This window comes from Microplitis mediator, chromosome 1, assembly GCF_029852145.1.
Source record: "Microplitis mediator isolate UGA2020A chromosome 1, iyMicMedi2.1, whole genome shotgun sequence".
NCBI classification, from domain to species: domain Eukaryota; kingdom Metazoa; phylum Arthropoda; class Insecta; order Hymenoptera; family Braconidae; genus Microplitis; species Microplitis mediator.
The window spans coordinates 27,356,934-27,372,594 of NC_079969.1; the positions used below are offsets into that span (position 1 = coordinate 27,356,934).

Here is a 15,661-nt window from a genome sequence, read left to right on the forward strand (position 1 = left end):
ATCAGGGTAAGTCCAAGCAGTAGATGTTAAAATTTTCGATGTTTAAATTTATGAATATTTTTACTTACTCGATCACTACAAAGTTAAAAAATGATTTTATTAATTAATTAAAATATTGCTGATTAAAATAGAGGGTCTAAAATTGTATAATTTCTAAATAAATTGCTTTAATATTTTTTTTTTTCTAATTGCTATACATGGAATTTTTTTTACACCGATTTAACACCGGTATTTTAACACCACGCGGTGTTAAATTGAGTTCATTTTTAACACCGCTCTTTTTACAGTGTAATAATAATAATTATTATAATTTTAATAATAATAATAATAATAATAATAATAATAATAATAATAATAATAATAATAATAATAATAATAATAATAATAATACACTGTAAAAAAAAAATCAGGGTAAGTCCAAGCAGTAGGTGTTAAAATTTTCGGTGTTTAAATTTATGAATATTTTTACTTACTCGATCACTACAAAGTTAAAAAGTGTTTTTATTAATTAATTAAACTGGTGATTAAAATAGTGGGTCTAAAATTGTATAATTTTTAAATAAATTATTTTAATATTTTTTTTTTCTAATTGCTATACGTGGAATTTTTTTTACACCGATTTAACACCGGTATTTTAACACCACGCGGTGTTAAATTGAGTTCATTTTTAACACCGCTTTTTTACAGTGTAATAATAATAATTATAATTTTAATAATAATAATAATAATAATAATAATAATAATAATAATAATAATAATAATAATAATAATAATAATAATAATAATAATAATAATAATAATAATAATAATAATAATAATAAATAAGTTTATGCAGCAGCAACACTTGGATTTCTGAGGTCACGTCGCAAGCTCGCGCGCAAGGGAAAAATATCGATGTTTTATAGAGGCAAACACGAGTACGCGTGCGGACATGACGTCATGATATCGTGCCGCATCAAGCGGCATATACACTTTACTTGGTTATACAGTACACAGTATACAGTACAAAGTACAAAGTATGTACACCAAGCATTGAGTATAAGTATAGTTGTACATACACACCGGTACATACTTTGTCCTTGCACTTTTTTTACATCATTTTACTCAAACTCATTTAATTATTCAAACTCTATACACCCATATATATTTAACAATATTTATATTTATGTATTATAAATAGCGACACCAGTGCTATAACTGTAAGCACTTAAAGCAATGCTCGGCACAAATATTATTATAAGTCTTGTTTCGAAACTTGTCGCGCAAATCGACAAGCTGCCGTCGATATGCTCGCATTTAAGGTGAATAAACCTCTGGCTTTAGAGATTATGCAAATCGTCAGCCATTAGGCCAAGAGAGGGTACATCCAGATAAAGCTACAAGTTAATCACGACAGAGGTTCCCTACGTGTCTACAGTAATTCCCTCTAATGCCAAATAAATTCTTACTCCACTTCTAATAAGCATAAACCAGCACGTGCCAATTGACGACAACGACTTGGAACTCGAGCTCGAGCACGAGAACTGGCACAAGTAAGAGTACGAGTAGGAGTACAAAACGACCGACTTCCTTCTTTCGATTACAGAGACTGACAATTAATTTTTCTAATTACATTTTTAATGTAATTTAAAAAGCACGTTTGACTTGTCTCCAATCCTGAAAACTCCGAGCTCGAATCAGTAATCGCGGTCTTGAAAGCTTTGATAAAGCAATAAAAAAAAATTGCTGACGTAGCAATGCGGCATTGCCCCTGCTCAAGATTTTACTGAGCTAAATGACAAAAAAAGTCATAGATCAGTACGTCAGATAAATAAATGAATAAATAAAAAATATAAGCTTGGGAGCAGAGAGTCTCCATTTAGATCTTAATCTAGAGACCAGGAAGCTGACGAGTGTTGCGAGTGTACTAGCAATAGTTGGTGTAAAAGTACTGGTAGTAAAGCCAGTAGCTGATATATATGAGAGCAAACATGTGCCGGATGTTCACAGGATAAAACTCCAGACCATATGTAGATTCACAAAACGTTATCGGCGCTGGCAAGTCGCCAGTCTGCTCGAGTCCTGGTACCTCAGTCTGCAATCACGGCAAAAATTTCAGTTTCCCTCTTGTGCGGTCTCCCCTCGCACACATATAGGGACTGGTAACACAAAACACTGGTTCACAGCACACATGGACGTGACGTTTGTGTCTGTGTCACTGAAATCAGCTCGTTCGTATGACCCACAGACATTGTACCCGATGTTTTAAAGCTGGAAGTAGTACTGGATTACTGTTGGTCAGACTTTGTTTTCATGCTGAAGCAGAAGTTTTTATTTAAATCTGTAAGCTGCTGGGTATTTGTCGAGCTGCATTTGCTGTCAATGTGGATGTGAATGTAAACATTCTGATGGTTTAATTTAAATCAGTTAGCGCTGCCTTTTGGTTGAATTATTAGTCGGTAGCGGTAATTAGCTTACGTCTTGGGATTCTGGCGAATACAAACAAGGATGGACTAGACCAGACGGTATAAATTGCTGGCAAGTTGATTGGGGTATTCACGATCTCGCGGACAGCCACCGACACGCAATGCACCCTGGGCTCTCGACTGGCTAATCGGTTTGTAGAACTATTTGCAATTTCATTTGCATGCTTATATTACCTCTAAATGCATCTATCTATTCAAACATATCTACATATATATGTATATGTACACGTATATTAGGAATTTGAGGCAAAATGAGATTCCACTTGAAGAAAAACAAAATACTTTTTTTAATAAAAAATGTTTGCTTCCTGAATTCAAGTGATAGAGGGAAAGTTGGCCACCCGGAAAACAGCCGTCAAATTTTTGTTATGAAAATATATTTTTTTTTTTTTTTTTTATGAGAGTTTTTGGAATTTTATGTATTTGTATATTTTTAGGGGGAAACTGGACAACGCAAAAATTTTTTTCGAGTATTTCAAAAATTTTTTTTCAAGATTTTATGACATTTAAACCCGTTAATTTTTTCGAGCCTTCCTTAGTTCGTCTGCAAAGAAATAATTAATTTTTTTTTATACACAGAAAAAAATAATTTCTTGGCGCGGGAAATTGTTTGTATTATAAATTGAAAACAAAAATTTTCTTGAGACAAGAAAAAATTTCTCGGTTCAAAAAATTTTTTCTTGCTCAAAAAAAATTTATTCTCGTTTCAAGAAATTTTAAGTTTTCAATTAATAATTCAAAAAATTTCCTGAGGCAAGTAAAAGTTTTTTTGGGACAAATAAAAATTTCCTGCACCAAGAAATCCTTTTTTTCTGAATCGGCCTCTTTATTTTTTATATTTGAAAAAAAATTCAAATAATCAGACGCCAAAAAAAATTTTGTCGCATCCGCTCCGCGTGCACACACACCAGTTATCAACAGCACGACATAAGTTGACACCATTCCCGACCAATTTAATCTACTTGAGCATAAATTAAATTTGTATATATAATCCATAGTCAGTCATTTAATAAGTAGTCAGTACCGCCAGTTGTCAATGACTGTGCAAAATTGACCTCAAAGATGTTACAAATTATTAAAATGTTCATTGACAGTCAGCATATGTTTATAAACTAAATAAAATCTATAAAACGTCAACCTTGACAAATCAATATCAACACGTCATTCATGTCCAACAATGAACAAGTATTACTGCCCGATAAATATTATTGTTAGATGTATATTTATCCGCTCCTATATATATATATATATATGGTTTAAACTCCCCCGCTAGTAGTAATACCCCGGGTACATTTGGACTTGTTGCTCTTCTTGACTTTTTGCAACAGGTTCCACTCGAGAATTACGATTCGGTCATGGTTGAACCACAAACAACCTTCTTGACGTTATCATTGGCCTCATCTAAATGGATACAACCATATACAAATATCACATACATATATGTATGTATAGGGCGGCCGATGTTGATGTAAATGTAAATGTAAGTACACATTTACAGACGTCAATTTACTATTTAGCTCACAATGGTGTGATACTAAGCGAGGCAATGGCAATGATATGGTATCATTATTCACTTCACTTTACTGCTCTTCACTTCGTCATAGCAGTTGACAATGGACAGACGTCAAGAATAAATCGTGTGGCTGTAGTATGCATTGAGTTGTAGCGCGTTGATATCTCGCGGCATTTGTCGTCTGCTATCGTCAACAATAACGATGCTTTCAAAGTCTAATAGAACGCACGTGTGTCAAAAAAATGAAAACGAAAAGTAAAGACAAGTTTTTAAAATAAAACAATGGAAAACACATCCGGAAGTGACAAAACGTTGATGATGAGTTGAAACTGCAAGTCTTTATGCTATGCCACTAGTTCTTGGTATTGTCGTCGTTATTATTGTGCGCCGGAAAGAATTGCCGTGGAATCGATATGTCACTTTTACATACTTTCACTGACGATGGCACCTTGTCGTTTGTGCGTAAAAGGTGTGATCGCGCTTACTATAAAGCGAGAAGGTATTGCAGGTTTAATTCGGCTCACACTGACAGTAAGCGAGATCTGTGGTGGCTTTATATTGAAAGAATTGATGAGATTAAAACTGTTCTTAGAGATGAAAAGAAAATTTTTAAAACCTGGACTTGGGATGAAATTGTTTTACCCAATGTAAGTTTTTTTTTTTGTAGATTTATAATAAATGCGGTAATTAATTACACCCGAGTCGGAATATTAGACGTAAATTGGACGTTCTTAACGTTTTAAACGTAAATTGAACGTTTATAACGTTTTGAACGTAAATTGGAGTTTCATAAATTGAAAACAAATATTTATCATAAAACTAAAACTCATTTGTACTTCTAATAAGAAAACATAAGCATATAACAAAAAATTTTTTTCATCGATTTTATACTCCTGGATTATAATCACGTCAATTCCCTAAAATTTTGTCGTCCGCTTATCTGGCTCTTGAATAAAGAATTCTTATTTTGAAAAAAAATTTTTTTTCAGTTTCATACTTCTATCTTTAACACTATATATGTATATCTGTTCATATATTATGATATCAAGATGATGAAAATTGTGATTACGAATATTGAAATAAATTAATTAATTTTATCATTAAACTAAAATCATCACTCATGAAATTAACAATTTTTTATGAACCAAAATACAAAAAAATCGTTCAAATTACTTTTAAAACGTTCAATTTACGTTTAAAACGTTAAAAACGTTCAAATTACGTTCAAAACGTTAAGAACGTTCGACTTACGTCTAATATTTCGACTCGGGAATTGTTAATTAAAAAATATTAATATTATTTTTTTATAGATTAGTATTAAAAACCTATGGCGTGATTTATCGCTATGATATTTAGATAAAACGTTGTGCCGATTGTCATCATGTTTATTTTTGTGATCATCATTATCGGATTTAAAGTCATTATTAAAATCGGTACGTTTGGGTAAACGTGATTTCATTTTATTTAGATAAGTTGGGATGCTATCAAATGGATGATAATTATTGTCATTGGGTGATTTCACTGAGGAATCATTAGCGTCGCTTATAAACCCACTTTCATTGTCAAAAAATCGTGTGTCAAATTTTTTTGTTACACAACTGGTGTGATTTTTGTTAAATAATTTGAATGCCGCTTCGGAATTTTGTTTGAACTCTTGGAGAATCGCGCGATCGGCACTCATGGCTGCTAAATCTTTATTTTCGCTTGTCATTGATTTTATTGACTGATCATTATCTGAATAATTAAATGCCTTAGTAATATTATCTATTTTATCTTTTAAATTATCATAATCATTGTCATTTAAATCAGTGGCGCCTTTTTCATTGGAGTTATCAGTCTCAATGTGCTGCTTCAAAATACTCAAGCTCTCATGTAATTTATCCGGTAATTTAATAATACTACCATCGGAATAAATATTATCGGTGAAATCACTAGTCAGCCGTTTAATATCTCGTTTTATAATTAATATTTGATTTGATTTATTTATTAAATTATCTTTAAGACGTTTATTTAAATAGCAACAAGAATCATATTTTTGACGTAAACTGCTAACGGCATTCTCGAGTTTACATTTTCCTTGCAAATTTCCTATAAATCTCGCTGCAAAATTTTTATCTGCAATATTTTCCCATCTTCATTCTTGATCGATTGTATCTCACCCTACCGCCTTAACATTTTTCTCCCGTTCAATTTTAAAAATATATTCCCAAGTTATCACGTCTCAACTAAACACACATCAGAATACTTATCCTCCAATTTCTCAAGCAAATCGATTTCTTTCAACAATTTTTTTTAATCTCAAAAAACAATCTAACAGATTTTTTTCAATTAAATATTAATTTAGATTGTAACAAAAAAAAAAGTAATAATTTAAATTACTTTTTTTAATTAAAAATACATTTATTACACGAGAACAGAATTAAATGTTTGCTGGAAAAATAATCCAAGTGTGGATTTAAATAGACTGAATTACTTTTTTTAATGAGAATTTAAAAAAAAAAAGATTTTTCATCAAAATATTCTGTAATATTCATAAGTCACTTCTACGTACAGAATTTACTGAAAATTATTATTTTTCACTATTTCTCACTCCTTAAATTTAAATTTAAACTATAATTTAATACAACCAACGAAAATATACAGCACAATTTTCATTAATTTTTTTTTCTCAACGTAATTAAATTTCAAATTTAACTTCCGTTAAATTCCATGAATTAATAATTCAAATCCTGACTTCTTTCTTTATGTAATGATAGAAATGAGATATTAATAATGATGAAAAGTAAAAGGTCAAGAGCTCTGTATGTTCAACATGTTAATTTACAACTTATATATATATATAAAACATCTGGAATGACTTATGTCGTAGTCGTTTTATGACTGAAAGAAGCTTTTTATTAGCACGTGGCCTACTTTCACTAGAGGAAATAGAGTTACTAAATAACAATCCGCTAGTTGGCTTGGTATAACGATCAATATACATATATAAAGATATATATATGCTTGCATAATATGAAAGAGACGTTTGTCGTTGATCTAGAGGATGAAGAGAAAATGTTAGCTGTCATATGATAAAGGACTTGTAGCCTGAAGTTATAATGAAGATCCATTGCACAATAATTCTCAAGTTATTTCCTCTTGTCTTCGATATTTATTTAGAATATCTATAAATATATGTGTGTATTTATTTATAAATACTGCATTGACTTAGGGTATTTGTACTATTGGCTGTTTTTCCGGTGGTTCGACAGCGTCTTTCAAATTTTTCCATCCCCTAAGTAGGTTACTCGACAATAAGAACGCCTTAGAAAGCGGGTGGGAAGGGGGGGCGGTAAAAGTTAAGAATAAAGAGTAGTGAAGGAAAGAAAAGAGAAAAGGACACTCGAATGCTCGTACTTGGTGAAAATGGGTCGATCTAACAACTTGCTGCTAGACGTTCAACAAATCGCGTGTCCTCAATCTCTCTCTAGGAATCGGTTTCCACTCTTGTATGAATCCGGACAACAAGATCGTTTATAAGACAAGTTATAAAATAACTTGAGGAATTTTTTCGAGGTGAAAGAGGACGGAATGAAGGCCAAAGAAAATCAAGAGTTCAATATATGCTGATTTTAGAGTCGATCTGCCGTTTAAGCCATCTTATGTACTTATGTAGGTATAGATACAGATAAAAATATAGATAGATATAGATGCTCGTGCAGAATAGCTTGGATAAGAGAGTTAACCGGACGCGGATAAGTAAAAGTACAAGTAATCTGTTGATCTGCTCAAGAACGTAATACTGATGCTTGCTTTTACTGCTTTGTATAGGAGAGGGAGGGCAGAAAAGGACCGCTGAGGAAATGGATTTTTGTGCACTTCGAGTAATTAACTGAAGTTACAGTTGCTATAGAAAACTTTTTTTTCTGAGCGAGCAAAACGGACCCGAAAAAAAATAAGTAAAGATTTTTTGTTAATTCAAATCCGCATTCACTCCGATTCGGAGTTTTGATATCAGGGTGGCCACAAAAAATGATTTCGAAATTCCCTGATATTGTACAGTTTGTAACTCGAAGGAAAATGGTCGTACAATAAAAACAAAAAGTCAAACTGTCGCTTCAAGTGTCTAGTTTTCTGATCTGGGTCTTCAAATTTTTGGAGCAATCAAAAATCGATCATAATTATCGAAAAAAAATTATTGAAGCTCGAAGACCGTTTTTAAGACGAGCAAAAATTTGGTAAATTTGTTTTTTGATAGTTTTCTTAGGATTACTCCGGAACCGCACATAAAAAAATAGAAAGACCAAATCAAAAAACTAGACACTTGAAGCTACAATTTGCCTTTTTTGTTTTTGTCGTATGACCATTTTCCTTCGAGTTACAATCTGTTGAAAATAAATTTAAAATTTGAAAACTTTTAAAATTTTGAACTGTTACAATTTAATTCCCGAATACTTTTCGAAATTCCTTGACATTTCCAGGTTGCATTAAATTCCCTGATGATTCCCGATATTCCCAGTTTTCCCGGTTCGTGGCCACCCTGGATATTAAAATAAACTCCCCTGCGGAGTAAATTTCACTCGAGGGAATTGAATAAATAAACAATCATCTACTCCACATTCTCTCCGGATCTAATCCGCGTTCACTCCCCAAATTTTGGACAGTGTACCGAAAAAAAAAATTATTGAAGACAAGTAATTTGTATAAAATTTACAAATATAGCGAAAAAATAACCGTGTGTATTTTTCGTGGCCAACTATACGCTGAATCAACTGAAAAATTTCAGGAAAAGAAATTTAAAAACACTCGAAATTGTACAAAAATGATCATAAGAGTCGCAAATGACGACGAGTAAAAACAATTTTTGAAAAAAAAAATTCTACCAAATTTTTAGAGTGCTCCGTTTTTTTACCCAACCTTTCCCGTTTTACCCGCCATTCCTCTATATATTTTAGTTTCTACTTCTGCTTCTACTCGAAATTGTATTTCTACAAACAAAAATAAAACACGACAGTTAACTTTAACAGACGGTATGAATATTCAAAAGTCACTCGCGTGATTATTGAGTTACGCTTTCGCTATTTCTTTCTTCCACGATATTCAAATTATTGTTTGTCAGAAATATTTATATCGATTCGATTAATTAGTACTATCGACTTCTTTCATATTTTTCTATGTACGTATGTAAATGTGCTCTGAAAATCTCCGTCTGGATTTAATATCTCTGATAACGACCGGTTCAAAAATAATTCTTTTGTCTAAAAAGATATTCATGAGTAAATCGATAACGATGTTTATCGAGTACACCCTTCTCTAATAATTTTCTTTCAATTAACCACAAAGGAAGTAAAACATTCAAGTAAACTTTTTTAATTTCCCAGCTTAAAGTTTTTTGATTAAAAATTTATAATCATTTTTTTTTTCTAACCAATGAGTTATTCTTAAGAGAAAATTATTTTTATTGTTAAAATATATATCTTAAAGTCCGTCAGTATGTTCGTAATTCAAAATAACTCATGTGAAAGTTTCCTCATTTGCATGTTGATTTCAGGCTAGTAAAATTTTCTTTGTTTTAGAAAAGGCCTTTATTACTGCTCTGTATTGGTAGAGAAAATGGTTCAAATGAACATCAAAAAAAAAAAAATTAAAGAAATTTTTTTTTTATTTTCATTGGGATTTTTTGTTTGAGCTCACAGCAGCAGGACTTAAAAATACCGGCGTTACAAAACTTGGTAATAAAAAATATAAAATGACAACGTAATAAGACGCGATGAAAAAAATATGACAGATAAGACTAGAGGGATTTTTTGTTACTTTGTACATAAAAATATGTTTTTAAAAAGTTTTCAGTGTGTCGGTACTTACACACTAGAGCAAGACAATCCAAAAGGTGACTAAGTGAGTGAGTGAGGGAGAAAATAAGAGGACAACGAGCTCCTACAGACATTGTGACCCAGATAACTGAGAAGAGATATGCCTCTTCTTCTTCCCTTCGGCGTCCTCTGTATTTCCTTCCTCCGAACTCTCTTTAAAGAATCATTTTCGCTGTAATGCATCGGTTTGCTGTTAAAGTTACACAAGAGTAAGAGGAATAGAAGACGTGGGATAGAGTAAAACGAGTTGACGAGAAATGGAGTGCTAAAAAAAAATAAAAAATAAAATAAAATATTCTTCGCACACTTTTCCTCTACTCCTTTTACCTTCTTCTTCTTCTTACACTACTTTTGCGTCTACGTCTACGTCTACGTCTACATCTACTTTTACTTATACTTATACTTCAAGTTCTACTTGGTCTTTCCAGCACCTCGACTTTCAGCCGTTCGAACAATCTTGTCAGGACATTTAACGTGGCTGATATGCCCTAGAGCTTTTATTCAATTTCTATTTCATTTTCACATTATCTTTACTTTTTACTAACAGGAAATTTGAAATGTTGCATTGAAAAATACAACACATTATTTATTATTATTATTATTATTATCTATATTATTAAGAGAATAACAGGGGTTCGCACTTTTCTCCCTATTACACGCAAGTCCACGAACGGTACTATCTTTGTCGCACTTGTGCAGTAAATGGAAACTTTGGCCGAGTTTTTCTCTTAAACAAACGAATATTATGAAATAATTAAAGCGCACTTCGCTAGATTAGACAGTAATGCATCAAAGTGCGGTCTGTGTTTTGTATTGAGAGATTTTGTTTCCAAAAATAACCCAGCCGAAAATATCTGATAACCCCTAAGGAAAATTTTGTTCCCGCCATATCTATATAATAGAATTAGTTAATGTCATTGAAACTGGTATCATTAGATAGGTCTTGACTTGAATTTGTGCCTTTTCATAGTTTAAGCTCTTTTTAATTGCCAAGTATTGAGATAAATAGATTTATCTAAATTATTTGAATTACATTTAAATTACGCGGGAAAAAAGACGATCGTATTTATTTTCTTTAAATAAATTAATACTTTAATTATTGTCACTAAATATGACTGAATGTCACTGAATATATAGCTATATTATTTATATCGCGTTACTTATTTCAAAATGACAGATTTTTATGCTCCCTTTTGGTTTTTGGAAGCTTCTCAAAGCCAAAAAATGGTGGATAGAAAAAAAAAGGATTCGTTGACACAAAAAATTTTTGTTCGACTTAAAAAAATTTTTACTTACCCCAATAAATTTTTTGCATAGTGAATTGAAAACAGAAATTTATTTAGAACTAGAAAAATTACTTGGCGCAAGGAATTATTTCTTGACCAAAAAAATCTTCTCTCGCCCCAAGACAATTTTTGTATTTAATTGATAATGCGTAAAATTTCTTGGTGCAAATTAAAATTTTGTTGCGGCAAGAAATCTTTTTTTTCTGCGTATTTTATAAATTTAGTAGTGACATTTGGGCAGTCACGTATAGTAGTGACTGCAGGTTGCTCGTTATTATTATTTGTTTAAGAAATTAAAAAAAAATATTGTAAAAATAACTTTTCATATGAATTTTTTTAATTGACACGAACACAAGATTTTAACTTGCGATAGTGATTCATTTTTTAGGGAAATTCTCACAAATACATTTAGGTCACGCATACGTCCTACTTTTTTTTAAATTCTTTTTTTCATCTGCTCTATATTTATTTTTATAATTATTTTGAAATAAACCCGGGAGTTTTAAGAATCTGGATAAATTTTTTTTTATTACTTTTAATCTGGGGAGTAATTACCGTGAGACAAAACTACTAGTGGGTTGAAAGAATTAAAAATGTATTTAAATAATTGTTGGATTGAAACTGCAGTTATTTGATGTGTTGGTAAAAAATTTTTCCATTAAATGCAAATTGTAAATATAAATATATCACACCATTTTATTTATTTAGAAGGATATGAAGTTAAAGTTTGTAACGACAGTTATATAATTATTTTTTTTAACCCTGACCCATAGATCGAAGATCTAGATACGAAATTTAGATCTGCGTAGAATCAAAAAACAAAAAATATTTTTCTTATTAAGATTTTATAATAATTTGTATATTCAAGTTTTTCCCTTTTAGATTTTATCAAAACTGATTTCCGGTTGCTCATAATTACGAAAAATCGAGTCGGAGTTAAATGAGTTGTAGTAAAGTAGATTTTGAATTAAAATAATAAATGATAATAATTTTTGATTACAGACGTTCTGCGTAGTGTCCAAAAGATTTCGCAAGAACTACATTCACAGATTCACAGCAACAAACAGTTGGTTTATATTTTCGCCTTGGAATCCAGTTAGACGTTGCTGCATCTTCCTAAGTACGAACCAGTACTTTGATTACATGGTTATGCTGACCATTGTGCTAAATTGTGTCTTCCTCGGCATGACCGAGCCGATCGAAGAAGCTGAGTAAGTACTAATTATTTATTCAATTAATCATTCTATATTAATTAAACCCGCCCGAATTATTCAATTTGCCTGTCATTCATATATATATACCTATACACATATATATAGGGGAAAGATGGATAAGACTGCTAAGAAAATAATGGATTTTTGTCCACTTGAATCCGAAGAATTTTCTTTTTTTGACTCTAATTGAAATAATTGAACTAAATTTCTAGTTTTCATGAAAAAAAAAAATTTCCTCGCATGGGAAAAACGCACTATGCAAAAAAAAGTAAAAAAAAATACTGTCAGTTAATAAAGATACCGAAAAAATAAAATGACAGGAAACAAATGACTTTTATAAAATTTGAATATACCGAAGAAGAATCCGTACTCTCTCAAATTGAATCAGTGAAATTCACTTTAAATTAGTGAATATTCACTGGGAACCAGCTATAAGTATACCACTGGTTGAATTAGTGGTATACTTATAGCTGTAGAAATAGTGACTATCCACTGATTCGCGAGAATTTCACTAATTTATTTTTAGAGAGTATACGGAACTACTTAAGTAGTAAGGGAAGTTTGACTAGTGAAATTGTAAAATTCACTTAATACATAGTGCATAAACGTTTTACAAATTTTGTGTTTGACAATTTCCCTACTTTATTAGTGAAAATCATTAATTTACTAAGGGAAATTGTAACATCAATATTAATAGTGGAATTTGACTAGTGGAATTGTGAAATTCACAAATTAAGAAGTGCATAACAGCTTCACTTGTGAAAATTATGAAAATGTCGCTAGATAATTAGTGAAAATCATTAATGTGACTAATGAAATTGTGAAATTCACGAATTAAGAAGTGCATGACAGCTTCACTTGTGGAAATTATGAGAATGTCACTAGATAATTAGTGAAAATCATTAATGTGACTAATGAAATTGTGAAATTCACGAATTAGGAAGTTCATAACAGCTTCCCTTGTGGAAATTATGAAAATACCGCTAGATCATTAGTGAAAATCATTAATGTGACTAATGAAATTGTGAAATTCACGAAGTAAGAAGTGCGTAACAGTTACACTTGTGAAAATTATGAAAATATCGCTAGATCATTAGTAAAAATCATTAATTTGCTAGTGAAAATTATAGATCTAAATTTATTAGTGAAAATTCACTAATTTTTTGTTGAAATGCACTGATTATGAAGTGAATACTGCTTCACTAACGTAATCAATGAAATTTTCACTAATTCATGTTTAGAGAGTATATATTTTTTAAGTCAACAATATTTTGAGTCTACTAAAAAATTCAGAAAAAAAAAAAATTTTTATCAAATTTTGAAAATGATCCGTTTTGCCCAACCTACACTTACATATAAATATATATATTATTATTAAAATAATTAAACATTATTGGTCAAATCCAAAAGTCAACTTGACATTTTTATGTCACGGGCATAAAAATAAAGTCGCGTGTCGGCCAAAATTCCCAAGTGAACATTCAACTATCAAGATATCATCATAGTGACCAGAGTTATACTAACATATATACATACTTGATATAACAGCTGAAAGCGTGCAGTCAAAAATATGTTACAATCACGATTTCTTCATTACTATTATTTTTATTACAACAATAATAATAATGATTTTATTTTTAGTGAGAATTTTCACCCTCCAAAGTCGTGCGATAAATCTATCAAATATTTCATCACGATAATGATAATATTAAATTTCTTAATCCATTAAGCGTTAATAAAAAAACTATATAAAAAAATATCCATGAAAATAAATATGAAAATTTTCAAATAAATTTACGGAAAAAAAATAATTATTTCGCGCGCTCAAAACTGAATATCCTGTCGAGTATAATCTAGCTCTTGATACAAATGCGCTCCCGCCCGAAGAGTTTAAATGAAAAAAATAATAAAAAAGTCGATACTACCGCAGAAAATATTTAAAGCAAGAAAATCATAGGAAAGATCCTCGAGACTCGTATTAAATATTCAGTAATACAAGACTGCCAAATTCATATCTTCACTCTTATAACTCCGGTTAAGTCAAGCGTTAAAGATACATATCTGTATCTAAGCTACTGTTTCGTGGTCTGATGCAGAATTTATGATTATCGATTTTCTCGAAGAAAGCATTCGAGATGCTCGTAACAAGAACGAACTATAATAATAAATAATAAATAATAAAAAATAAAAAATATCCGACCAAGTTTTCTGCAATTTTTTTTTGAACTGAGGACATGTTTACTTTTTCATCTAGGTATGATATGATATATATTTAATATATATGATAAGTGTATATAGATATAAGCGCAGTATTTTCAAATGACCCCGGGGAAATTCGAAAGTATTACTCGCATTCGGATCTTGTTCGTTAAGTCGTCGACGTCGTCATCTACCCAGAAAATGAAGACGTAGAAATTTCCCTGGGAATTTTCCCGGATAGCGAGGAGATAAATTTAACATTAAATCCATCTCTTTATCATCAACTAATTTTAATTATTCTCGAGAGTTAGTTTTATTATTTTTAATATCAATGAGTTTTTACCACAAAGGCGCGGATTATTTTTTTTTTGAAATTTTTTTCAACTTTTGGATAATTTATGAGTCTGGTCCTGACTAATTTGACAAATTGGATTTTGTTAATATTTAAATATCGTGACTTTTTTACGGCACTAGAGGAATTAGTGGATGACTCAGGAAGATTTAAACCACAGACGGAATATTTTAAATGTCGAAACTTTGAAAATTAGTTAGATATATATGGGATTAGGGCGCAGTCTAATGAAAAAAAGTTTTGTGATTTTTAATGAGTGAGAAATGAATTTTACTTGATGCTTAATAAGCGATGGCAAAATTAATGGTTATCGATAACGAGGGAGCGAGTCTAAGTACCCAATAAATTTATAAAATTTTTGAATTAATGAAGCCAATCAGTATTTAAATTAACAACCTTCTGTAATTTTTATTCTTCCTGGGTTTGATCGCTAGATAAATATTTCATTTTAATATGACCCAGTTTAAAAATCCACGGGGTAAAGTGGATTGTCTTAAAAAAATAATAAAATTAAAAAAGTTTTTTAATTATAAATAAATTAAATTAATAATAAAATTGATTCCTTCGTTTTGAAGTTCAGCGCAAGCTCTCTAATTTTGACTGGGGCTCAAAATTCTCAAAATTACAGAACACATGGCACGAACACTAGGGTGGGTTGAAAACAAAACTTTTTTTTGTTTTTCTTAGCATGGGGATGGAATTTGTACCTTATAAAAAAAAAAATTTTTCAAGAATAAAAAAAAATTTTTTACTCAACATTTTGAGGTGACCCACTCGTTT

General features: G+C 30.8%; 2 protein-coding genes across 5 annotated transcripts in view; one reads left to right on the top strand and one right to left on the bottom strand.

Annotated features, from left to right (window-relative positions):
* Positions 1-15,661, bottom strand: part of LOC130666801 (uncharacterized) — a 65,373-nt gene that overhangs the window by 40,359 nt on the left and 9,353 nt on the right. The window lies entirely within an intron of this gene.
* LOC130666691 (sodium channel protein 60E) overlaps positions 1-15,661 on the top strand; it is a 61,011-nt gene that overhangs the window by 10,255 nt on the left and 35,095 nt on the right. For 3 of the 4 annotated variants that reach the window (XM_057467898.1, XM_057467908.1, XM_057467918.1), the window contains exon 2: positions 12,119-12,327. In XM_057467898.1, coding sequence (XP_057323881.1) covers positions 12,119-12,327 — 209 coding nt within the window. Of the gene's footprint in view, positions 1-4,285; positions 4,626-12,118; positions 12,328-15,661 lie in introns of those variants that run through there. The other variant, XM_057467926.1, reaches the window with a different exon arrangement.